The sequence below is a fragment of the Camelina sativa genome, unplaced genomic scaffold, assembly GCF_000633955.1.
Source record: "Camelina sativa cultivar DH55 unplaced genomic scaffold, Cs unpScaffold00549, whole genome shotgun sequence".
NCBI lineage: Eukaryota > Viridiplantae > Streptophyta > Magnoliopsida > Brassicales > Brassicaceae > Camelina > Camelina sativa.
This window is the reverse complement of record NW_010921726.1, coordinates 77,287-102,899: the sequence shown is the minus strand read 5'-3', so window position 1 is coordinate 102,899 and position 25,613 is coordinate 77,287. Positions and strand designations below refer to the sequence as shown.

The 25,613-nt window shown below is 39.4% G+C and overlaps 4 protein-coding genes across 6 annotated transcripts; all 4 read left to right on the top strand.

Annotated features, from left to right (window-relative positions):
* Positions 1-190: 190 nt before the first annotated feature.
* On the top strand, positions 191-2,946 carry LOC104773460 (putative FBD-associated F-box protein At5g53635). 2 transcript variants are annotated; one of them, XM_010498076.2, is made up of 5 exons: positions 191-329; positions 916-1,023; positions 1,146-2,092; positions 2,188-2,328; positions 2,435-2,946. In XM_010498076.2, the coding sequence occupies exons 3-5, from the start codon at positions 1,190-1,192 to the stop codon at positions 2,717-2,719; spliced, it is 1,329 nt and encodes a 442-aa protein (XP_010496378.1). In that variant the 5' UTR covers positions 191-329; positions 916-1,023; positions 1,146-1,189; the 3' UTR covers positions 2,720-2,946. The 2 variants fall into 2 exon arrangements, with proteins under 2 accessions (XP_010496378.1, XP_010496377.1); XM_010498075.2 differs by having other exon boundaries at positions 901-1,023.
* A 4,188-nt stretch (positions 2,947-7,134) lies between these two features.
* Positions 7,135-8,686, top strand: LOC104773469 (F-box/FBD/LRR-repeat protein At1g51370-like). 2 transcript variants are annotated; one of them, XM_019242669.1, is made up of 4 exons: positions 7,135-8,010; positions 8,098-8,238; positions 8,331-8,458; positions 8,525-8,686. In XM_019242669.1, exons 1-4 carry the CDS (start codon positions 7,135-7,137, stop codon positions 8,673-8,675), a joined length of 1,296 nt encoding a protein of 431 aa, XP_019098214.1. In that variant the 3' UTR covers positions 8,676-8,686. The 2 variants fall into 2 exon arrangements, with proteins under 2 accessions (XP_019098214.1, XP_019098213.1); XM_019242668.1 differs by having other exon boundaries at positions 8,331-8,686.
* A 7,442-nt stretch (positions 8,687-16,128) lies between these two features.
* On the top strand, positions 16,129-16,768 carry LOC104773466 (putative FBD-associated F-box protein At5g53635). The gene is made up of 3 exons (XM_010498082.1): positions 16,129-16,155; positions 16,246-16,386; positions 16,481-16,768. Exons 1-3 carry the CDS (start codon positions 16,129-16,131, stop codon positions 16,766-16,768), a joined length of 456 nt encoding a protein of 151 aa, XP_010496384.1.
* Positions 16,769-18,573: 1,805 nt separating this feature from the next.
* LOC104773458 lies at positions 18,574-21,717 on the top strand. The gene is made up of 2 exons (XM_010498074.2): positions 18,574-18,703; positions 19,022-21,717. The coding sequence occupies exon 2, from the start codon at positions 19,043-19,045 to the stop codon at positions 21,500-21,502; it is 2,460 nt and encodes an 819-aa protein (XP_010496376.1). The 5' UTR covers positions 18,574-18,703; positions 19,022-19,042; the 3' UTR covers positions 21,503-21,717.
* The last annotated feature ends 3,896 nt before the right edge of the window (positions 21,718-25,613 follow it).

Genomic DNA, 25,613 nt, shown 5'->3' with positions numbered 1-25,613 from the left:
CCTTATTAATTTATAGAGGTTCTACAGTACTACGTAAATGTCGATAATAAAAACTGAAAAACACTGTTAGATAATAGATAGAAGAAAATTCAAAATTAACAAAACCATGGAATGGGCCAAGTTGGATTATTGGGCTTTCGTGTAACAAACACTAATATTAAAACTAGAAGAGTCTTTTTTTTTTTAGAGTATGTTCAGTAGAGAGAGTGAGAGTTCCGGCGAGTCGAGTGAGTGATTCCAAATTTCCCAAGCAAAGTGTTTCCGTCGGCGAAATTACGGTCTACAGTTTCGGCTAGTGATTGCATTCCGCCGGCTCAAAAAAATATTCGGTAGGTTCTTTCTTCTTCTTCTTCTTTTTTTCTTTTTTTTGTTTTTGTTTTTGTTTTGTAGAATAATTTTCATAAGACCTTAAAAACCCTAGGTTTGAACTCTTGAAATGTGTTGGTTGCCGAGTTATGTTTCTGTGAACTCCATTTTTCTTTAATTACTAAAAATAGATATGGTTGAACATTTCCATTAAGGTAGGTTGATCGTTTTGGTCGTTAAATTAGCTGCGATGATAGGAATAAAATAGATCATCGTCTGTGTTAAAGACTAATTAGTCGAATATATTATATGAAATCAATTATATATTTTCAGTTAATGTTTTGTAATTTGTTTCGGCGGTTTGATATATTTTTTAAAAGGTTTGAATGCTGATTGATTGTAGAGATGATTGTACACTTCACAACTTTGAGGAAAAAAGATTGTAGAGATGAATTGAGTCCGATTTTGTTAGTTTTTGGAGTTTAAATGTCGAGAATAGATTTGGTATGGTATTGTCCTTTGAATTTGCTTACAGGTTTCGTGAGAGAAGTCACTGATTGGAAACTCTCATTTTTTTTTTTTTCAAATTTAAAGATTATTTCTTTTCAGATTGTGCTGTCTGAGAGAATTAAGAAAAACAGACGATAGCTTCTTCCAAAGGGTTCAGCCTGATCCTTTGATCTGTAGTGATTGCATTCTGCCGGCTAAATACACTCGGTAGGTTCTTCCTTCTTCTTCTTAGTTGAACTTACAAACCCTAACCCTGGCTGGTCTCAATGTAATTTTCATCCGAATTGTTTCACTGAAGCTTGCATTTTTTTTCATTTTCTGAATTGCAGATTTTGGTTTTTCTAATAAGTTTTCTGCAGAAGAGAACAAGAACATGGCCGATCAGAGATTGGAGGAGGATAGGTTAAGCCAACTACCTGATCCATTGATCTGCCAGATACTTTCTCATCTTCCCACAAAGGACAGTGTTACGACAAGCGTTTTATCCACTAGATGGAGGACTCTCTGGCTTTGGGTTCCTTGTCTGGATTTGGCATATTGGGAGATCTTGGATTTCAATCACTTTAGGAGTTTTGGTGACAGGTTTTTCGATTCCAGTAGGGCTTCGTTCATAAACAAAGTCAAACTGAGAATTGAGGATTGTTACGATGTAAAGGTTGATACTTGTTATCTCAAGTCATGGATTGATGCTGCAGTTAAGCGTAAGATCCAACATCTTCATGTTTGTTGTCCTCCTGATACTTCGTATGAGATGCCCCCAAGTCTTTATACCTGTGAGACACTAGTATCGTTAAAACTCTATGAGGTGGTGATGTTGGATGATGTCGAGTCTTTTTTCTTACCTTCCCTGAAGACTTTGCACTTGAAGTTTATCTGGTATGGCAAAGAGTCCATTTTTGAGAGTCTTGTCTCTCGCTGTCCTATCTTGGAGAAGTTGAAGATTGTCGGATCCGAGTATGGGAATGTAAATGTCTTTCAGGTGCTCTCTACCTCATTGAAGAAGCTCTGTATAAAGATTGAAATTGATGACCCGAATTTTGGTTTAGGATTTGTGATTGGTGCTCCTAGACTACGCTTTTTGAGCATCACTGATAAATTCGAGACTTGCATATTGAACGAGCTTAGCTCCGGTGGCAAGGTAGATATCTCTCTCCCCTTTGTCTTGGAAGATCTTAATGAAGCAAGCATTTCATTGAGGAGAAGTGGTGTCATCAACAGTTTTCTCCCTGGGATCTCCAAGGTCAGAGATATGACAATATGTAAAGACATTTTCAAGGTATGTATATAAGACAGTTCTGCTACTTGGACATATCACATTTTCAAGGTTCTATCATGAAATCAGTTTCTGACTAACATTTTTTTTGGTTACAGCTCATCTGTCAATACTCGAAAAAAGAACTGCTGCCTCAGTTTGGTTACATGTCCCGCCTGCATTTAACTCTTCGTGTATCTGATTTATATATGTTGCCAACCTTTCTCGAGAGCTGCCCAAACTTGAAATCCCTCATCTTGGTGATGATCTGCGCTTATCCGTCCGTATATGTCTATCTCTTTGAACTGATTTTGCTTATCTTTTCATTTATTTTCTCTCCTCTCCTTCCTTTTTTTTTTCCTTCAGGTATGGAATAGCAACTCTAAGAAAATGCGTCAGGAAGAGCTGAGTGGATTCGATTCCTCTGTGCCAGAGTGTTTGTTATCATCGCTTGAGTATGTTGATATCAAAACCACCATCTCGGGACGTGATGCAGAATGGAAGCTAATAATGTACTTCCTAGAGAATTCCACGATCCTCAAGAAACTGACTCTGCGTTTGAATTATTTTTGTACGGATGAAAAGTTCCTCGTCAAGAATATCCTGGAAATCCCAAGACGCTCTACCACATGTCAAGTCGTCATATATTGATACATATGTGTGTAAAAGACTAGAGAAAGAACTTGTGAAGCTGAAGCAGAAGAAATGCAGGTTGAAGGCTTTTATGTTTTATGTTTCTTTCTTTTGTTTAGAATCCGGTTGGTCTCTTTTGTTTTCGGTAGCCACAGCTATAAGTTAGTTACTCGTTCATCTTTAGAGACTACTACTATTAAGGTTGCCAAACTGCCCTCCCAATTTAAGCAATGCTGTTTCTTATTTTGTTTGTTTGTTTTAAAATCGTATTTCATGTACAAGTAGGCAAATATAATCAGGGGTCAAACGAAAAGATTCATTAGAACTATCCCCAACTTTGTTCTGTTCATAGCAGATTAACTTTTAAAGCTGAGTTTTGGGACGAAGTATGGTCTTAATTTTTTGTTTCGACGAACAAAGTAACTCATCAGCCTTCAGGACTGCCAAGAGGCTCTAGCGAATATGAATGGTCTCAAACTGGTTTGTCAAATTGAGACCTTAGCCTCAGCGGACATGAAAGGTGTTGATGATGATCTGTCAGTTACCTGATCCGTTGATCTGTCAGATTCTTTCTCATCTTCCCACAAAAGAATCTGTTTCCACAAGCGTTCTATCCACCAGATGGAGGACTCTCTGGCTCACTATAAGCATACGCTTCTCTGTGGGTGATACTGTATCACTGATACAGGAATTCTGATTGATGCCCCTCGCCTAAGCTTTTTGAGCATCTCTGATAACTTATCAAAAAGCTTCAAAATAACCAGTATGGATTCCAATGTCAAGTTACTCGTTCATCTTTAGAGACTACTACTATTACGGTTGCCAAACTGCCCATCTTTTTGCATTCATCAAAATATCTTAGGAACATTGTTAATCAATGCTTTACTTATTTGGTTTTGTTTGTTTTAAAAATCGTATTTCATGTACAAGTAGGCAAAATACAATCAGGGATCAAACGAAAAGATTCATTAGAACTATCCCCAATGTAAGCTGTGTTTTTCCTAACATTGTATATGCAACTTTGTTCTGTTCATGGCAGATTAACTTTTAAAACTGAACTCAGTTTTTCAAAATTAGACCTAAGAGTTCTGGGACAAAAAGTATGGTCTTAATTTTTTGTTTTGACGAACAAATTATGGTCTAAAAAAAAGAACAACTCATCAGCCATTCAGCCCTCAGGACTTCCAAGAGGCTCTACCGCTTGTGAAGTCATTGTTCTTTAATTAGTCTTTTTGAGATTTTTGAACATTTCGTCTGAGGTTAAGTTTGTGATCGTTAAATACTTAAAATTAGTTGATTTCTTGAGGATACTTGGTGGTTTGGTTGCTGATCTCCAATCACATGCGGCAGTAGTTACGGTCACATGCGGCAGTAGTTACGGCGTTGACTTTGCAGCAAGCTAAGCTAACCCGCTTGCTCAAGATAACGAGAGACACTTTTAAGTTCGTTGTCATGAAACTCACTCTAGAATTGTGAATTTCGCAATTGCATTTCTCGTATTGGCTTGTTCCAAATGGTTGAATCAGGGATTGAAGAAAGATAGGATAAGCCAGTTTACCTGAATTTTTGATCTGTCAGATAGAGCTCTATTATTCCTGCAAGTAGAGCTCTATTATTCCCATCTGAAATGGTTACCAACGTTTCTTGGAAGCTTCCCAAACTTGAAGTCTCTCATCTTGGTGATGATCTGCCAAACTCAAATAAGCTTTTCATTCCTTGGAAGATTCTGCATCTTTTGTCTTTTGTGTTTTAATCTTGTCTTCTGTTCTCAGGTATGCTACAATGCAGATCGTGTGGAAATGCCATTTGACGAGATGAATCAAGTCGATCTTTCAACTGTGCCTCAGTGTTTGCTATCGTCTCTCGAAGTTGTTGATTTCAAAGTGAAAGTCTCGGGACTTGCTGCAGAGATGAAGCTAGTGCGGCTGTCCTCAAGAAACTCACTCTACCTTGGCATTATGATGCAATACAGATTCAAGATGACTTGGTCAAGAAACTCCTCAACATTCCAAGACGCTCTATCGAATGTGAAGTCGTCTTTCTTTGATCGGTAAAGAGTATAGAGGGAACATTGCAAGGTTTCGTGTTTTTATGTAAAACGAAGTGAAGATGCATTGTAGCTTCATGGTTGGTATGGCTTTGGTCCATGTAGGCATAGGCTTTCATATGTTTCTTATCATCTTAACGTACTACTTGGTCGGAAATCTCAATTGTTCTTAGAATCAAACTGGTTTGTTATTTTGGTGATTTTGTGTAACGACAATGTTGGATATGGTCCATATCATATGGATAAGCTGAAGTACAAGAAATGCAGGTTGAAGGCTTTTTGTGTTTATGTTTCTTTTGTTTAGAATTGGTTGGTCTTTGTCTTTGTTTATTAAGGTTGCCAAACCGTCCTCCCAAGTTAAGCGATGCTGTTGCTTATTTTGTTTGTTTGTTTTGAAAATCATATTTAATTAAACTCTCACCCTACAAGAAATGCAGGTGTAGGGCGCTTTTGTTTGTGCTTTTTTGTTTAGAATGTGTTGGTCTCTTTGTTTTCGGTAGGTTTATCTGTAGAGACCATTAAGGTTTGCCAAATTGCCCTCTTGTGGCTTGTCAAAAATCCAAGGAATGTTGTTTATCAACAAGTTAAGGCAATGCTGTTTCTTATCTTGTTTGATTGTTTTAAAAATCGTATTTCATGTACAAGTAGGATCAAACGAAAAGATTCATTAGAACTATCCCAAATGTAAGCTGTGTTTTTCCTAATATATATATATGCATAGTGTTCATGGCAGATTAACTTTTAAAGCTGAACTCATTTTCAAAATTAGACATAAGAGTTTTGTGACAAAGTATGGTTTCAATTTTTTTGTTTCGACTAACAAATTAGGGTCTAAAAAAAAAGTACAACTCCTCAGCCCTCATGACTGCCAAGAGGCTCTATCGAATATGAAGTCGTCGTCCCTTTTGATTGGTAAAAAGAGACAAAGCGAATATGAATGGTCTCAAACTGGTTTGTCAAATTGAGACCTTAGCGGACATGAAAAATTAAGGGATATTAGGCATTTTAGTACGTTTTCAAAACTTAATTATCAAACTAGTACAGTCACTATTTATAATTGGCAAAATAGGTGAGGGAGTGTTTGTGTGTGAGTGCGTGTGAGATAGGAGAGTTCTGTAGGACCCATTTGTGAGATTGAAAAATTAGGATAATTATTTAAATAGTTGTTAATATAATCTTTTTTTGGAAAACTTTTCAGATACAAAAAAATATATATTTTTTTCTTTATAATTTGATATGCATTTTGTTTAATAATTTTTAAATCTATTCTATACATCTTTTTTACCCGTACACTTAATAAAGTGTACGGGTAAAAAAGATGTATAGAATATATTTAAAAATTNCACATTATTACATCTATACACTTAATAATGTATAGAGACATCTGTACACTGAATAAGATATGCAGATACCCATACATTTAATAAGGTGTATAGACATCCGTACACTTAATCAGTGTACAGTCCGTACACTTAATAATGTGTACAGACATCCGTACACTTAATAAAGTGTACGGGTAAAAAAGATGTATAGAATATATTTAAAAATTATTAAACAAAATGCATATCAAATTATAAAGAAAAAAATATAGATTTTTTTTTGTATCTGAAAAGTTTTCCAAAAAAAGATTATATTAACAACTATTTAAATAATTATCCTAATTTAAATATCTCACAAATGGGTCCTACACAACTCTCATATCTCACACACACTCACACACACTCACACACAAACACTCTCTCACCTATTTTGCCAATTATAAATAGTGATTGTACTAGTTTGATAATTAAGTTTTGAAAACGTACTAAAATGCCAACATACCCAAAAATTAAAACAAGGATTAAACCAGGTTTTTAGTATCTGAACAAAACTTGGTATTTTCCGGTTTGGTCAAATTAGACTATTGGTTGTTTCTTGTAAAACGGAGAGATAAAAACGGCAAGGCGTTTGTAGAAAGAGGTAAAAAACGGTAAGGCGTTCATGCACTTTTTCCAAAGGCACTGCAGTAGTAAAAGTAAGAAAGGGCCACTAGGAAACTGGAAAGTCATCATCAATTGACAGTGGGAGTAAGAAAGGCGATAAAGAAGTCTCTTCGACACGAGGAAGACGAATAGGTTTGATCTGCCTGTGTTCGTTAAATTCCACTCCGGTGCGTCTTCTTCTTCTTGATGTCTAGTCATCTTCAGAAACATTGAAAAGCCTAACCTAATTTGTTCAGTCCCTTGCATGTGTTTTCTTGTAAACACTTACACTAGTCGATATCTGTTTTTTTTTTTTTTTGAGAATTTTGATTTGTATGATGCGGATTAGTTCTTCAATTTTTAATTACCTTTTTTTTTCCTTAAATTTTGATGATGCAGATTAGTTAGTGGTAAGATAGAGAGCAATGGTGGATAGAAAGAAGAAAACCAAAATATGTCACAAAAAAGCGTCACATAAGGAAGAAGATAGGTTAAGCCAGTTACCGGAACCTTTGATATGTGAAATACTTTATCATCTCTCTACCAAGGATGCTGTCAGAACAAGCGTTTTGTCCACAAGATCGAGATATCTTTGGCAATCTGTTCCTGGATTGGACTTAGGCTTCATCTCATTCTCAAAGTTTGATGACTTTGTGAGTTTTGTTGAAAGGTTTTTTATTTTCCACAGGGAGTCATGGATACGCAAACTCCGCTTAAGTTTTTATCGTCATTGTATGTATGATCTTGCGTCATGGATTGATGCTGTGACTACGCGTAGGATTCAGCATCTTGATATTTATGGAGATGATAAGATTCCCCTGAGTTTATATACCTGTGAGACGCTGGTACACTTACGACTCTTTGAGGTTACCTTGCCTAATGCTGAGTTTGTTTCCTTACCTTGCCTGAAGATCATGCATCTACTACATAATACCTATCCCAATGAGACCACGTTGCAGAAACTTATCTCAGGCTCTCCTGTTCTGGAAGATTTAACCATCTTCAGAGATTCCAAGAAGGTTGACAAGCCAAATGTTTTACAATTGCGCTCTCTTACGCTAAAGAGAATCTGCATATATGATCAGTTCACCCAAGTTGTGATTGATGCTCCTCTACTCCAGTGTTTGAGGACTTCAGTCTCCTCACCAAAGAACTTTCAGATCGTCAATTTGGGTTCCTCTTCCAGACTAGATATTGATTTCCCCTTTAGCTATGAGACATATAGTAGCAGCATGATTCATGACATACTCACCGACATATCAAGGGTCAGGGACCTAGTTATTAGTAATGGTATTTGGAAGGTATACATCTTTTCTCTTTAAGCATATATACGAAGTTTCTCATCTCACCATAACATTCATCCTTTACTTGTTTACTTGTGTTACTAGGGAATCTTTCAATACTCGAAATCGGGACCACTGCTTCAGTTTCGTGACCTATCCCGCTTGAATGTTGAATTTTCTAAATTTGATCTTGAAACGTTGCCAACCCTTCTTGAGAGCTGCCCAAAACTGGAATCTTTAGTAATGGTAATGAAATAACTATAACCCTCTGATTTATGCTTATTGTTTATGAAAATATTTTGTGTATCTAGTCAATTTGTTTCCTTCTGTTTTTGCAGAAATTGGTTAGGGACGAATCCATGCGTGGTAAGAAGAAGACAGAACCAAAGCTGATGTTTTCAACAACAGTGCCTCAGTGTTTGGTATCATCGCTCAAGTTTGTGGAATGGAAACGTTCGATCGCAGGGTATGAAGGAGAACTGGAGCTAGTAAGATATTTCTTGAAGAATTCAAAAATCCTGGAGAAATTAAGGCTCGATGTTTACTATGCCGAAAAGGCTAAGTGTGCCTTCCTTCAAGAACTCCTTACAATGCCAAGATGCTCTAGCGTCTGTCAACTCCATTGTTCACTCATTCGTAAGATCGGTAATACCTGGTATGATCTTTTTGGGTCGTTAAATTAGTTGATTTTGAGGAGGATGTATTTAGGCGTTTTTGCCAAAAAGCAAATATTGCAGTTTAAAGTCTTTCTTATGTTACTTGATGGTTGCTGCTGCTCATGTAATAGTCACCAGTTACCAACTTTCTTTCCCATTTGATGGTTATCTCCACAAATTGTTCAAACACTAATTAGGTCTTTTAAAAAAATGTATAAAGCTCTTTTGACAGCTGTTGGCTTGTTAAAGAATTGTCAAATTGCAGGAATATGTTCGAACTTGGATTGTAATCCCAAGCTAAATATTTATATCAAAGGCAAGGTAATAATAATCATACATCTAGACGCTTTCAAGGTTTCTATCTAGGTCAGTACAGTTCTATATTCACAGGAATCGTCAAGAGACTCAGTTTGACAGTTTGTATCCAAGTAATCGAAAATGTTTGAGAGTCAAAAGGTGTATTTGTGCTTCCCTCAGTATATATATTGGGCCACGTTGGGCTTTTTGTGTAACGTATACTCGCTATTTTTACTACTATTATTATTAACTTACACCTATAGTCACAGATTCACAGTCTCACAGAAGTGTACTCTCTCTCTCTCTCGTCGGCGTAATTATCCGATATATAGTTCCGGCAAGTGATTGCTTGGATTCAGTCCGGTCAAAACACTGCAGGTTCTTCTTTTTTTCTGACTTTTTCCCTTATTTTGCTGTTGTAGAAATCATTTTCGCAAGACTTGTAAAAACCCTAACCTGACTAGGGTAAATGGTAATTAGCCTCCGTCACTTGAAGTTGAACTAAAGGAGAGTTTTTGGCGGCAATTTCATCCAATATGGTTTCTCTGAAACTTGCATTTACAATTTTTTTTTGATTATTTGTTTACAGATTTCGTTGTTTCTGAAAACAAATGGCTTGTTCCGAAAGGTTGAAGGAAGAAGATAGGATAAGCCAGTTACCTGATCCTTTGATATGTCAGATACTTTCTCATCTTCCCGCAAAGGAAACTGTTAAGACAAGCGTTTTGTCAACCAGGTGGAAAAGTCTCTGGCTTTTTGTTCCTAGTTTATATTTGGCATGTTGGCACCTCCCAAATTTCAATGCCTTTAGGAGTTTTGGTGACAAGTTTTTCCATTCCAATAGGGTTTCATGCTTACACCAAGTCAAGTTATTTATTGTTAGAATCAGATTTAAGAAAAGTGTAGATGATGCTCCCTCTTATCTCACGCCATGGTTTGATGCTATAATTAAGCGTAAGATCCAACATCTAGATGTTTGGTTTCCACCAGGTCCTACTTATGAGATGCCCCTGAGGCTTTACACCTGTGAGACACTGGTCTCCTTGAAACTCTTTCATGTAACATTGGGTGATGTCGAGGTTTTTTCCTTACCTTGTCTGAAGACTATGCATTTGAAATATATTTGGTATGGCAAAGAGGCCAATTTTGAGAGACTTGTCTCTTCCTGTCCTGTCTTGGAAGAGTTGAAGATTTCCGGATCTGTGAATGATGATGTCAAACTCTTTTGGATGGTTTCTAGGTCATTGAAGAAGCTCAGAATAAAAACAGACGAAACGATGATCCAAAAGTCTTTTTGTTCATGATTTGTGATTAATGCTCCTCGACTATGCCTTTTGAGCATCAGTGATAAATTGTCAGAGAGTTTTATAATAAACGATGTGGATTCCAATGCCAAGGTAGATCTCTCTCTGTCCTTTGGTTTGGATGTTTTGGATGAAGCAAGCATTTCATCGCGGAGAAGTAGTATCCGCACTTTTCTCCACGGGATTTCAAAGTTCAGGGACATGACTTTATGTAGAGACACTTTCAAGGTATGTATTGGCAATTTCGGTTGACTATAAGATATACATTTTCTATCATGAAAGCTTCTTAACTACATTTATGTTTCATTTTGGTTCCAGCTCATCTGTCAATACACGAGAATAGAACCGTTGCCTCAGTTTGGTGACATCTCCAGCCTGCGTGTTACTTTTCGTTTATCTGATTTGATATGGTTACCAACCTTTATAAAGAACTTCTCAAACTTGAAGTCACTTATCTTGGTGATCATCTACTTAACCTTATTTCTCATATGATCTGCGAAAGGTGTTGCCTATCTTTGCATTACCTTTTCTCATCTCTTTTTCTTGGTCAGATATGGAATACTAACTCTAAGAAGATGAACTCCAAAGAGCTGCTTCGATTCAATTATTCCGCTGTGCAAGAGTGTTTGTTGCCGTCGCTTGAGTATGTTGATATCAAAACCAGCTTCTCAGGACATCCTGCAGAACTGATGCTAGTAATGCACTTACTACAGAATTCAGCAAATCTCAAGAAACTGACCGTACGTTTGAATTATTATTGTACAAATGAAAAGTACCTTGTCAAGACTCTCCTGGAACTCCCAAGACGCTCTATCACATGCAAAGTCGTCATATATTCATATGTAACGACTAGAGAGAGAAGATGTGAAGCTTAAGCTCTTACCGTACAAGAAATGCAGGTGTAGGGGCTTTTGTTTGTGCTTCTTTTGTTTAGAATCGGTTGGTCTCTTTGTTTTTGTTTTCGGTAGCCAACCATAAGTCCCTCGTTCATCTGTAGAGACAAATCTATTAAGGTTGCAACATATCTAAGAAGTTAAGTAAATGACTAAATGCTTTACTTATTTGTTTGTTTGTTTGTTTTAGAAATCATATTTCATGAAATGGTATTGAGATATAACTAGGCATCAGGTACAAGCAGGGATCAAAACGAAAAGATTCATAAGAATAAAGAACTAATCACCATGGTAGGCTCTCTCTCTGTTTTTCCTAAAATATATGCAACTTTGTTCTGTTCATGGCAGATGGAGACGGTGTCTAAGTCTAACTTTCGTAACTCGTATCTTTTGTCTAAGTCTTAACTCGTAAGTCGCAACTTGCAACACAATCTTCATAGAAAATTACTCTTCATCAAATCTTCATACAAATTATATTAGATCCTATCTTCGATTTTGCTATGCAGATTAACATTTTCTACATAACGATGGTTGATAGAGAGAAATCGAAAGAGGCTTGTTCCAGTGGGTACTTGAGTCGGAGATTGAAAGAAGATAGGATAAGCCAGTTACCTGATCCGTTGATCTGTCAGATTCTTTCTCATCTTCCCACAAAAGAATCTGTTTCCACAAGCGTTCTATCCACCAGATGGAGGACGCTCTGGCTCACTATAAGCATACGCTTCTCTGTGGGTGATACTGTATCACTGATACAGGAATTCTGATTGATGCCCCTCGCCTAAGCTTTTTGAGCATCTCTGATAACTTATCAAAAAGCTTCAAAATAACCAGTATGGATTCCAATGTCAAGTTAGATCTTAATCTCGGCTCTGGTTTATTTTCAGATGAAGCAGATGTTTTATCCAGGAGAAATAGTTTTCACAGTTTTCTAGGCATTTTCGAGGTATCATCTATGTCAGTTCCCATATTCGACATATGTTCCCATAATCTATCATGAATGTTTCTTGACCCACATCAGTTTTTCCTTCTTGTTCTAGCTCCTCTGTGAATACTCGAAACTAGAACCACTGCCTCAGTTTGGTTACATGTCCTGCCTGCAAGTAGAGCTCTATTATTCCCATTTGAAATGGTTACCAACCTTTCTTGAAAGCTTCCCAAACTTGAAGTCTCTCATCTTGGTGATGATCTGCCAAACCCAATAACTTTTTCATTCCTTCGAAGATTCTGCATATTTTATCTTTTTCATTATTACTTGATTTAGGTTATAATATGACTGTGTAATAACACATTGATCTTTATATCTGTTCGGGTTTTAGAAAACTCTTAGCAAAGTCAAATCGAGTTACTAGCTATTGATAATGAATTGCAGGTTTAGGCCTGCTCGATTTTAATTTGGTTTAGCAAATATTTGTTGTGTGTCCAGCAAGTCATTGTCATCTAAACTGTTGTTGTTATTTTATATACTTTTGCAAGAGATCGAGTTGTGTGTTATGCAAGAAATCGAGTTTGTTACTCTTAAAACATGGCAGAGTCGGTTGTTTAGGAAAGATGCAGATGAGGCTCCCTCTTATCTCACGCCATGGTTTGATGCTATAATTAAGCGTAAGATCCAACATCTAGATGCTTGGTTTCCTCCCGGTCCTACGTATGTGATGCCCCTGAGCCTTTACACCTGTGAGACGCTGGTCTCCTTGAAACTCTTTCATGTAACATTGGGTGATGTCGAGGTTGTTTCCTTACCTTGTCTGAAGACTATGCGTTTGAAAAATATTTGGTATGGCAAAGAGGCCAATTTTGAGAGACTTGTCTCTTCCTGTCCTGTCTTGGAAGAGTTGATGATTTCCGGATGTGTGAATGATGATGTCAAACTCTTTCGGGTGGTCTCTAAGTCACTGAAGCAGCTCAGAATAATAACAGACATAACGATGATGCCAAAGTTTTTTGGTTCAAGATTTGTTATTAATGCTCCTCGACTATGCCTTTTGAGCATAAATTGTCAGAGAGTTTTATAATAAACGATGTGGGTTCCAATTCCAAGGTATATCTCTCTCTGTCCTTTGGTTTGGATGTTTTGGATGAAGCAAGCATTTCATCGCGGACAAGTAGTATCCGCAGTTTTCTCCACGGGGTTTCAAAGTTCAGGGACATGACTTTGTGTAGAGACACTTTCAAGGTATGTATGACAATTCCGGTTGTATATGAGATATATACATTTTCTATCATGAATGCTTCTGAACTACATTATTTTTATTTTTGGTTCCAGTTCATCTGTGAATACTCGAGAATAGAACCGTTGCCTCAGTTTGGTGACATCTCCAGCCTGCGTGTTACTTTTCGTGTATCTGATATTAAATGGTTACCAACCTTTCTAAAAAACTTCCCAAAGTTGAAGTCACTTATCTTGGTGATGATCTGCCTTAACCCTATTTCTCATTTATGTGAAAGGTGTTACCTACCTATGTTTTCATTACCTTTTCTCATCTCTTTTTCTTGGTCAGATATGGAATACTAACTCTAAGAAGATGAATTCCAAAGAGCTGCTTCGATTCAATTATTCCGCTGTGCAAGAGTGTTTGTTGCCGTCGCTTGAGTATGTTGATATCAAAACCAGCTTCTCAGGACATCCTGCAGAACTGATGCTAGTAATGCACTTACTACAGAATTCAGCAAATCTCAAGAAACTGACCGTACGTTTGAATTATTATTGTACAAATGAAAAGTACCTTGTCAAGACTCTCCTGGAACTCCCAAGACGCTCTATCACATGCAAAGTCGTCATATATTCATATGTAACGACTAGAGAGAGAAGATGTGAAGCTTAAGCTCTTACCGTACAAGAAATGCAGGTGTAGGGGCTTTTGTTTGTGCTTCTTTTGTTTAGAATCGGTTGGTCTCTTTGTTTTTGTTTTCGGTAGCCAACCATAAGTCCCTCGTTCATCTGTAGAGACAAATCTATTAAGGTTGCAACATATCTAAGAAGTTAAGTAAATGACTAAATGCTTTACTTATTTGTTTGTTTGTTTGTTTTAGAAATCATATTTCATGAAATGGTATTGAGATATAACTAGGCATCAGGTACAAGCAGGGATCAAAACGAAAAGATTCATAAGAATAAAGAACTAATCACCATGGTAGGCTCTCTCTCTGTTTTTCCTAAAATATATGCAACTTTGTTCTGTTCATGGCAGATGGAGACGGTGTCTAAGTCTAACTTTCGTAACTCGTATCTTTTGTCTAAGTCTTAACTCGTAAGTCGCAACTTGCAACACAATCTTCATAGAAAATTACTCTTCATCAAATCTTCATACAAATTATATTAGATCCTATCTTCGATTTTGCTATGCAGATTAACATTTTCTACATAACGATGGTTGATAGAGAGAAATCGAAAGAGGCTTGTTCCAGTGGGTACTTGAGTCGGAGATTGAAAGAAGATAGGATAAGCCAGTTACCTGATCCGTTGATCTGTCAGATTCTTTCTCATCTTCCCACAAAAGAATCTGTTTCCACAAGCGTTCTATCCACCAGATGGAGGACGCTCTGGCTCACTATAAGCATACGCTTCTCTGTGGGTGATACTGTATCACTGATACAGGAATTCTGATTGATGCCCCTCGCCTAAGCTTTTTGAGCATCTCTGATAACTTATCAAAAAGCTTCAAAATAACCAGTATGGATTCCAATGTCAAGTTAGATCTTAATCTCGGCTCTGGTTTATTTTCAGATGAAGCAGATGTTTTATCCAGGAGAAATAGTTTTCACAGTTTTCTAGGCATTTTCGAGGTATCATCTATGTCAGTTCCCATATTCGACATATGTTCCCATAATCTATCATGAATGTTTCTTGACCCACATCAGTTTTTCCTTCTTGTTCTAGCTTCTCTGTGAATACTCGAAACTAGAACCACTGCCTCAGTTTGGTTACATGTCCTGCCTGCAAGTAGAGCTCTATTATTCCCATTTGAAATGGTTACCAACCTTTCTTGAAAGCTTCCCAAACTTGAAGTCTCTCATCTTGGTGATGATCTGCCAAACCCAATAACTTTTTCATTCCTTCGAAGATTCTGCATATTTTATCTTTTTCATTATTACTTGATTTAGGTTATAATATGACTGTGTAATAACACATTGATCTTTATATCTGTTCGGGTTTTAGAAAACTCTTAGCAAAGTCAAATCGAGTTACTAGCTATTGATAATGAATTGCAGGTTTAGGCCTGCTCGATTTTAATTTGGTTTAGCAAATATTTGTTGTGTGTCCAGCAAGTCATTGTCATCTAAACTGTTGTTGTTATTTTATATACTTTTGCAAGAGATCGAGTTGTGTGTTATGCAAGAAATCGAGTTTGTTACTCTTAAAACATGGCAGAGTCGGTTGTTTAGGAAAGATGCAGATGAGGCTCCCTCTTATCTCACGCCATGGTTTGATGCTATAATTAAGCGTAAGATCCAACATCTAGATGCTTGGTTTCCTCCCGGTCCTACGTATGTGATGCCCCTGAGCCTTTACACCTGTGAGACGCTGGTCTCCTTGAAACTCTTTCATGTAACATTGGGTGATGTCGAGGTTGTTTCCTTACCTTGTCTGAAGACTATGCGTTTGAAAAATATTTGGTATGGCAAAGAGGCCAATTTTGAGAGACTTGTCTCTTCCTGTCCTGTCTTGGAAGAGTTGATGATTTCCGGATGTGTGAATGATGATGTCAAACTCTTTCGGGTGGTCTCTAAGTCACTGAAGCAGCTCAGAATAATAACAGACATAACGATGATGCCAAAGTTTTTTGGTTCAAGATTTGTTATTAATGCTCCTCGACTATGCCTTTTGAGCATAAATTGTCAGAGAGTTTTATAATAAACGATGTGGGTTCCAATTCCAAGGTATATCTCTCTCTGTCCTTTGGTTTGGATGTTTTGGATGAAGCAAGCATTTCATCGCGGACAAGTAGTATCCGCAGTTTTCTCCACGGGGTTTCAAAGTTCAGGGACATGACTTTGTGTAGAGACACTTTCAAGGTATGTATGACAATTCCGGTTGTATATGAGATATATACATTTTCTATCATGAATGCTTCTGAACTACATTATTTTTATTTTTGGTTCCAGTTCATCTGTGAATACTCGAGAATAGAACCGTTGCCTCAGTTTGGTGACATCTCCAGCCTGCGTGTTACTTTTCGTGTATCTGATATTAAATGGTTACCAACCTTTCTAAAAAACTTCCCAAAGTTGAAGTCACTTATCTTGGTGATGATCTGCCTTAACCCTATTTCTCATTTATGTGAAAGGTGTTACCTACCTATGTTTTCATTACCTTTTCTCATCTCTTTTTCTTGGTCAGATATGGAATACTAACTCTAAGAAGATGAATTCCAAAGAGCTGCTTCGATTCAATTATTCCGCTGTGCAAGAGTGTTTGTTGCCGTCGCTTGAGTATGTTGATCTCAAAACCAGCTTCTCAGGACATGATGCAGAACTGAAGCTAGTAATGCACTTACTAACGAATTCAACAAATCTCAAGAAACTGACCGTACGTTTGAATTACTATTGTACAAATGAAAAGTACCTCGTCAAGACTCTCCTGAAAATCCCAAGACGCTCTACCTCATGCAAAGTCGTCATATATTGATATATGTAGAGAGTATTAGAGAGAGAACATGTAAAGCTTAAGCTCTTACCGTACAAGAAATGCAGGTGTAAGCTTTTGTTCGTGCTTCTTTTGTTTAGAATCTTTTGGTCTTATTGTTTTCGGTAGCCAGTTTTTAGTTACTCGTCCGTCTCCAGAGACTATAAAGGTTGCCAAACTGCCCTCCCAAGTTAAGCAATGCTGTTGCTTATTTTGTTTGTTTGTTTTAAACATAGTAGAAAAATACAATCAGGGATCAAACGAAAAGATTCATAAGAAGTATCCCCTAAGGTAGGCTCTTTGTTTTTCCTAACATTGTATATGCAACTTTGTTCTGTTCATGGCGGATGGAGATGGTGTCTAACTTTGCAATATGTTGCAACACTTCTCTAAACCATCTATTTAGAAAATTTACTCTTTTACTTAGGTGTTGATTGGTTCTCCCGCTAGCTCCCGCAAACGCTGCGTTTGCGTTTGCGTTTGCTAGCGGTTGGGACCAATCACACAAAGCATTCTGTATAGCTTCCAACTGCCTCCAACCGTTCCCAACAGCTGAATTCCAAAAGCTGTCTCTCGCAAACGCTTGCGAGCGATTGCGATTGTGATTGCGGTTAAAAATAGTGAAGTGACCTTAGTGTAGTGGCATGAGGTAAGTCCATTTGTAGAAGGCACCATCCACTCGGGATCGAGTCCTGGTTCCTACGAATGTAGGAATTTGGCTAATGGGCCGGCCAGTTGTGGCCCAATGATTACCAAAAAAAAATAAACAAATTAAAAATACTAAAATATTTTTTCTTATATCTTCAACCTAACCATAGTACCCATTAAGGATGAGAAAAAATGAAGTACAAATACGATTGAAGAGATTAGAAAATAAACAATTACAATAAAATAAGATTCCAATTAACAAAAACCCGAAAAACATGATATAAAACTATTGGCACACTGCACATAAGTTCAAAAAAATTTAAATAAATATGATATTACATCAGAAGTTTGGAAAAATAATATTATTTGTGAAAATATTAAAACAAATCACCAATGACTCTTCTCAACTCTTACATAATTAATTTATCTTGGCCTTGTAATTCAATGTGAGAAATTTATTGAGTTTGTGAGATTTAACAAAGAACATCTATAATCTAAAGCATATGTTTTATCATTTATCACATTACTTGATTAAATTTTGGATGAAAAGCTAAATGCATAAAGTAATAAGTGGTTCAAAATGAAATTTATTTGCTTTTTGAATAATTATTTTAGTATTTTTAATGATTTTTAATTATAAATCAAGTTTAATAAATTTTTGGTGTTTTAAAACATTTCTGTAATTATATATTAAATTTATTATGTTTTAACCGCTATTGTAACCGCTGGTCAACCAGTCGTAAAACTCCTGCAAACGCAAACGCATCCATTTTAAAACGCTAAACCAGTCATTCAAAATCTTAATAACATTTGAAACCGCAATCACCCGCTTCCGCAATCTTCCGCAACCGCAACCGCAACCGCAAACGCTGCGTTTAAACCGGTCCGCCCTTAATACAAATTGAAATCCGACCGTAGATAGATCCTATATTTTATTGAGTAATGGATTGACAAAAGTTCAGTCCGCCCTTAATACAAATTGAAATCCGACAGTAGATAGATCCTATATTTTATTGAGTAATGGATTGACAAAAGTTCAGTCCGCCCTTAATACAAATTGAAATCCGACAGTAGATAGATCCTATATTTTATTGAGTAATGGATTGACAAAAGTTCAGCAGTAATGGATCCTATATTTTGGGCCCAATAGGCCCAAAATGACTAGAAACGGAGAAATAAACCCAATCTTTTTCTTCACTCCCACGAGTTGCAACAAAGTTACCAAATCAGCAGTAAAGTAGTCTCCGAAATTTCAAACTGTACGGACTCGTCTCTCTCGCTCGCACTGAGGTTCGTCTCTCGTTCTTCAAGCATTTTCGTTCCTTTGTACATTTATCTCTTCAGCGCTTCTCTTTGTTATTTTGTTGTGTCTCTGCTGCGTTTGAGCTAGATTTGATTTTGAGATATATATATATATATATATATATATATATATATATGTCTGCTGCTGAGATTACAACAATTCTAGGTTTTTTTTTTGTATATTAGACTGGGTTTCCCGATAGAAATGTTTGGTTAGGGTTTGATCGTAACTTGCAATTTGTGTGTCTCCGTAAGTCCAATTCGTCTCTCTGAAACTTTCGTTTTTTTTTCAATTTTGCTATGCAGATTAACATTTTCTACATAACGATGGTTGATAGAGAGAAATCGAAACAGTCTTGTTCCAGTGGGTACTTGAGTCGGAGATTGAAGGAAGAAGATAGGATAAGCCAGTTACCTGATCCCTTGATCTGTCACATTCTTTCTCATCTTCCCACAAAGGACAGTGTTAAGACTAGCGTTTTATCCACCAGATGGAGGACTCTCTGGCTTTGGCTTCCTATTTTGGAACTGGATTCCACAAAACTCCCAGATTTGAGTGCCTTTATGAGTCTTGGTGACAGATTTTTCGATTCCAACAGGGTCTCATACATACGCAAACTCAAGTTAACTATTACCCATACTAGTTTTGTAGATGGAGTAGATGATAACGGCTCTGTTTTCACATCATGGATTGATGCTGCTGTTAAGCGTAAGGTCCAACGTCTACATGTTCATTTTCCTTGTCTTGATGTGATGATGCCCCTTAGCCTTTCTACCTGTGAGACATTGGTTTCCTTGAAACTTCATATGGTGGCCTTGCCTTATACCGAGTCTGTTTCCTTACCTTGTTTGAAGACTATGCGCTTGACTTCTGTTTGGTTTCCCGATGAGGCCACTTTTGAGAGACTTGTCTCATCCTGCCTTGTCCTCGAGGAGTTAGAGATTGAGGGAGAGATTAGTTCTAAGATGGATGTCTTTCGGGTGTTCTCTAAGTCGTTGAAGAAGCTCACCACAAGGACGTACTCGGCGGTAAAACGTAAGGTGAAAATCCCGTTTTTTGACAACAAGGCGCTCATCGAAGGCTATTCAAAGACGGTGGTGGGTCGGTGCTTGAACCCGAGGGCTCAAGACATGAAGTCACTTCTTGTGATGTTTCCCCGTTTCTGGAATTTGGAGGGTAAAGTGGTCGGTGCTGATCTCGGGATGGGCAAGTTTCAATTCGACTTTGATGATGAAGTTGATATCGATGGAGTTATGAAGCTGGTGCCCTTTCATTTTGATCAATGGATGGTGTCCATGGTTCGCTGGAGTCCGACGGTTGATCCTTTGTATCCCTCCGCTCTGACTTTTTGGGTTCGCGTCATGGGGGTGCCCGTTCAATTTTGGGCTGTACCAACTTTCACCAGCATTGGAGAAGCGCTGGGAACTGTGGTGGAGGTGGACCTCGATGGCGGTCGTGTTCAGGTGATGGTGAATGGGCTCAAACCTTTATGTTTCGAGACCGAGGTTGAATTCTTTACCGGAGAGGAAACTACTGTCTCACTCCGCTACGAACGTTTGTATGGGGTTTGCTCGAAGTGTTCTAGTCTGTGTCATGATGACAAGCATTGTCCGCCTTTGGAGGAGCCTACTCTGCCTCCGATGGTGTTACCACGGGATGATGCTGATCGCCGCCTCCAGAGCTACAAGGGAGCTGTCAAAGCGGATAGACAGCCTGGGACAAGTCATGATAGTCACAACGGTGGTTCCCGCAGGGGTCCTAGAGGCCCGCTTGGTCGTGAGGGGTCGCAACTGGATGGCAAACGACCCTTTGAAGGGAAGTTTGGTAGGGGTCCTAAGCCTCGGTCTGATACTGTAGCGGGCGAACCGCTGGCCAAACAACGCTGCTTCAAGTCGTATGTGCAATACAATGAGTATAGGCATAGTAGGGCGAGTGCTAAGGCATCTGGTTCTCAAATGGACAATCGTACGGTGTCTGATGGGTCTGTCGCCCAGATAGAAGAGGGAGAGGTTAAGACTGTTCCAGTGGCGCGGAGGGCTTTGTTTCAGGAGGGTGAGGATGGTGGAGCGGTGGGATTGGTGGCATCACAGCCTTCTACTGGTCCAGCAGCGGAAGGAACTTTGTCCTCTGTTGAGGCTCCTCTTTTGGGGATTTTGCCTGAGGAGCCGGTGGACTTACTGGGTAAGAAGGAGGTCGATACAGCTGCAATTGCTTTGGTTGCGGATAAGGATGTCGACGAGGATGCAGGGGGCGACAGTTTGTCACCCGCAATTGAGGGGCTTGTTTTGGGTGGTACTGCAGTTACGGTCTCGGCTCATGATCCTCCTGTTCCTGTTGGTCCTGCGGTTGTAGTTCCTGCGATCTCTGCTGGCGTGTCTGAGGAGTTTTCTGTTGATGGGAATGGGCTAGCGGACCCGATGAAGGTTGATGTTTTGATTGAATGTTGTTCTGATGAAGAGGTCTCTATGGAGGAGGTTGGAGGGGATCCGGAGGAGTCTCCTTTGAAGCCCGATGATGCTCAGGAGGATATTGAGGTTACAGGGATGGATGCGGCTCAGCAGGATTCGAACATTGTTGCGTCTTCGTCCTCGGTGGTGGAAAAACTTTGCAAGGGAAAGGGTCTACTTGGGTCCAAGAAATTGAATGTTTACGTTCGAACCCCTCGCAAGCGTCCGGTCCCAAAGGTTTCTACAGCCTTTGGTCAGTCGCTTCCCCCTAAGCCACAAGAGATGGACAAGGGGGCAAATGGTGGTCCTAAACCACCACTTCCAAGAGTTGCTAAATGAAGGTGTTAAGATGGAATTGTCAAGGACTTGGTAACAAGGCAACTATAGGGTACCTCCGGGATCTTTGGGAAAGCATTGGCCAGATTTTTTGTTTCTTTCAGAAACTAGACAACCTTTTTCTTGTTTGCATTCTTATGTTGGGCATTTTGGTTATTCGCATTTCAAAACAGTTGAACCTGTTGGTTGTAGTGGTGGTCTTGCACTTTTTTATAATGATAATAATAATGATATTTCTATTTTACATGAATCCAATAGACTTATTGATGTGGAAGTGGTTTACAAAGGCCAATTAATTTACTTTTCTTTTGTTTATGGTGATCCTGTTCCAAAGAACCGTAATTTGGTTTGGGAGCGTTTAACCAGGATTGGTCTGAATAGAGATGCTCCTTGGTTTTTAATTGGTGATTTTAATGAACTAAAAGGGAACCACGAAAAGAGAGGTGGCAAACTTCGCCATGCCTCTTCCTTTGTGCCTTTTAATACAATGATACGCCATTGTGGCTTACTGGAATTCCCAGCTCTTGGGGATAGCCTTTCGTGGCGAGGATGGAAGGATAAGAAGCCGATACGGTGTCGGTTGGATAGGGCGTTAGCCAATGAGGCGTGGCATGATTTGTTCAAAGATTCCTTCACGGAATATTTATCAATGATTGCTTCGGATCATAAACCCCTGGTTGCGGTTATTGAGGATAGATCCCGACGTTTCGATTCGATAGACGGTGGCTCGATAAGGAAGGTTTTCTTGATGTGGTGGCTGAGGGGTGGGATCGTCCGGCGGATTCCACATCCGATCCCAACCTGGTCGATAAAATTACGGCTTGCCGTCGTACTATCTCTCGATGGAGGAAAGCGCAAGTGCCTTATGGGCGGGAAACTATTGAGGACTTAAAGTCTAAACTTGCGGTCGCACAGGAAGATGATGGTACTCCAGTGGATGTACTTACGGATCTAACTTGGCGTTTAAGGGAGGCCTATAGGGATGAAGAGGTGTATTGGTACCAGAAAAGCAGGAGTCGCTGGATGCGTTTTGGTGATCATAACACAAGTTATTTTCATGCACAAACAAAACAGCGACGTGCTCGAAATCGCATTGTGGGACTTTATGACCAGCATGATATCTGGGTGACGGAGGACCATGCCGTCCAAAATATTGCGGTTTCTTATTTTCAACATTTATTTGTTTCTTCTGATCCATCGGAACTGGAGAAATGTTGAGTGAAGTTCCTACCTCTATTTCGCCAGAGACAAACACTGCTTTAACTCGTGCGGTTACTGAACAGGAGATTAAAACTGCTTTATTTATGATGCATCCTGATAAGGCCCCTGGCCCGGATGGGATGACTGCTCTGTTCTACCAGAAGGCGTGGAACACGGTTAAAGCGGATCTAGTGCTGCTGGTTAACTCCTTCTTTCAGGAAGGGGTATTTGATCACAGACTAAATATGACTAATCTTTGTCTCATTCCGAAAGTTGACAAACCAACTCGGATGACTGAGTTACGTCCTATCAGTCTTTGTAACGTGGGGTATAAAATTATTTCAAAAGTTCTTTGTCAACGGTTGCGTACTGTGCTTCCTTCGCTTGTCTCGGAGACACAGTCGGCTTTCGTGGAAGGGCGTTTAATTTCGGATAATATTTTGATTGCTCAGGAGATGTTCCATGGGCTCCGCACTAATCCTTCTTGTAAGGGGAAGTTTATGGCAATCAAGACGGATATGAGTAAGGCTTACGATCGGGTGGAATGGTCTTTTGTCAAATTACTGCTACGTCAGCTTGGTTTTTGCGAACAATGGATTTCCTGGATAATGTGGTGTGTCACGTCGGTCCAGTATAAAGTACTGATAAATGGCCAAGCATATGGGTCCATCCTTCCTGGTAGGGGACTGCGACAGGGAGATCCCTTGTCCCCTTATCTTTTTATTCTCTGCACGGAGGTGCTTATTGCACATTTCCGTAAAGCGGAACAGAGGAAACTTATTACGGGTATCAAGGTATCGACAGCGAGTCCTGCCATATCTCATCTCCTGTTCGCGGATGATAGTCTTTTTTTCTGTCAGGCAACCAGGGAGCGGTGCGAGGTGGTTCTAGGGATCCTTCGGAAGTATGATCGCGCTTTCGGGCAACAAATCAACTTCCAGAAGTCTTCTGTCCAGTTTGGTCATACGGTGGATTTAGCCCTTCGGGAAGAGTTAAAGGATGTATTAGGGATTTCGAATTTGGGGGGCATGGGTTCATATCTGGGCATTCCGGAGAGCTTAGGTGGGGCAAAGACGAAAATTTTTTCCTTTGTTCAAGATAGGTTGCAGACCCAGGTGGGTGGGTGGCCCACTAAACTTTTATCGAAAGGAGGCAAGGAGGTTATGGTAAAATCTGTTGCTACGGCCGTCCCAACTTTTGTGATGTCGTGTTTTCGGATACCGAAAACAGTCACGAGGAAGTTGATGAGTGCAATCTCTAATTTTTGGTGGAGCTTTTCTGGCTTATCTAGTGGGTTACATTGGATGGCATGGGACAAACTCTGCCGTACAAAGGACGCCGGAGGTTTGGGTTTTCGCGGTTTGGATGATTTTAATACAGCCTTACTAGCGAAACAACTCTGGCGTTTGGTTACTGTTCCGGATTCTTTATTTGCGCGTGTGTTTAAAGGCCGTTATTACCGGCACTCGGATCCCCTGGATCCCATAAAATCATATTCCCCATCTTATGGGTGGAGGAGTATAGTTTCTGCTCGCTCTCTGGTTAATAAAGGACTTATTAAACGGGTAGGATCTGGTGCTTCCATCTCCGTCTGGAATGACCCTTGGATCCCTGCCCAATCCCCGAGACCAGCAATTGGCATAGGGTTCCCTTCTGACCCCTTGCTTCGAGTTAAAAACCTTATTGACAGGAATTCTAATTCCTGGAATTTAGCCCAACTTACGTCCACTTTTATACCAGAAGATGTGGCTATAATTTCTGCCTTACCGTTGAGACAACCGGATAAACCGGATTAGTTGGGTTGGCATTTTACCAAGTGTGGTAAATATACGGTTAAATCAGGGTATAATTTACTTCGGTCCAGTTCCTCGGAGCCAGTGCCGATTCCGGTCTTTGGACCCGATTGTGTCCCTTTGCAGAAGCAAGTGTGGCAGATCCGGTGTCCCCCGAAACTACTATGTGGCAGGTCCTTTCGGGATGTGTTGCGGTTACTGCTAGTTTACGCAGACGGGGTTTAAGCTGTGATGCTACGTGTAGACTTTGCGGTCTTCAAGAAGAGACGATTAATCATACTCTTTTTGAATGCCCCCCAGCCAGGCAGGTATGGGCTTTATCTCACTTTCCGACGGCCATCGGTTTTTTTCCGACAGCATCGGTATTCACAAATATGGATTATCTTTTCTGGCGTTTCACCACTGTTCCTTCCCAGGAGATTTTCCCATGGATTCTATGGTATATTTGGAAGGCCCGGAATGATAAACTTTTTAACAATTTGGATTTGAATCCCCTTGCGCTTTTGCGTATAGCGGAGGACGAGGCCAAAGCCTGGTTTTTGGCTCAAGAGGAGGATCGAAGGCCTGAACTGGCTCTTTACCCTGCGCTTGCTCATGAGGGACGAATTCGGACTCTTACTTCTGGTGCTCGTGATAGTTACCTTTGTTATGTTGATGGTTCATGGAAATCGACGGATCAATATGCTGGTCGAGGATGGTTCTGCATTTCACCTTCAGGAGAAGCCCCTACCATGGGAGCAGCAAATCTTCGTCGCAGTTTATCTCCTCTTCATGCAGAGTTTTGAAGCCCTTATTTGGGCAATGCGCTGCATGATTGGGGCAGATAATCATTCAGTCGTTTTTCTTACCGATTGCTCTGTTTTGGTGGAGATAGTGTCTTCGCCTGCTGAGTGGCCAGCTTTCACGCCTTATTTGGAGGACATACAGGCGGATCAAGAAGAGTTTGTTTCTTTTACATTGCTCCATGTCCCTCGCTCCCAGAATGCTAAAGCGGACAACTTAGTGCGCCGCGTTCGCACAGTTCCGCACTTAGTTACCTATGTTAATGATCTACCTTCACATTAACTTGTTTGAGTCAATCTTGTATGCTGTTGTTAAAAAAAAAAAAAAAAAAAAAGGAA

Excerpts from the sequence above, each read along its gene's own strand:
- LOC104773460 (XM_010498076.2), top strand. The coding sequence starts at position 1,190 with ATGGCCGATCAGAGATTGGAGGAGGATAGGTTAAGCCAACTACCTGAT. Across the intron at positions 2,093-2,187 it reads TATGTAAAGACATTTTCAAG|CTCATCTGTCAATACTCGAA; the intron begins GTATGTATATAA and ends TTTTGGTTACAG. Across the intron at positions 2,329-2,434 it reads ACTTGAAATCCCTCATCTTG|GTATGGAATAGCAACTCTAA; the intron begins GTGATGATCTGC and ends TTTTTCCTTCAG.
- LOC104773469 (XM_019242668.1), top strand. The coding sequence starts at position 7,135 with ATGGTGGATAGAAAGAAGAAAACCAAAATATGTCACAAAAAAGCGTCA. Across the intron at positions 8,011-8,097 it reads TTAGTAATGGTATTTGGAAG|GGAATCTTTCAATACTCGAA; the intron begins GTATACATCTTT and ends TTGTGTTACTAG. Across the intron at positions 8,239-8,330 it reads AACTGGAATCTTTAGTAATG|AAATTGGTTAGGGACGAATC; the intron begins GTAATGAAATAA and ends CTGTTTTTGCAG.
- LOC104773466 (XM_010498082.1), top strand. The coding sequence starts at position 16,129 with ATGACTTTGTGTAGAGACACTTTCAAG. Across the intron at positions 16,156-16,245 it reads TGTGTAGAGACACTTTCAAG|TTCATCTGTGAATACTCGAG; the intron begins GTATGTATGACA and ends TTTTGGTTCCAG. Across the intron at positions 16,387-16,480 it reads AGTTGAAGTCACTTATCTTG|ATATGGAATACTAACTCTAA; the intron begins GTGATGATCTGC and ends TTTCTTGGTCAG.
- LOC104773458 (XM_010498074.2), top strand. The coding sequence starts at position 19,043 with ATGGTTGATAGAGAGAAATCGAAACAGTCTTGTTCCAGTGGGTACTTG.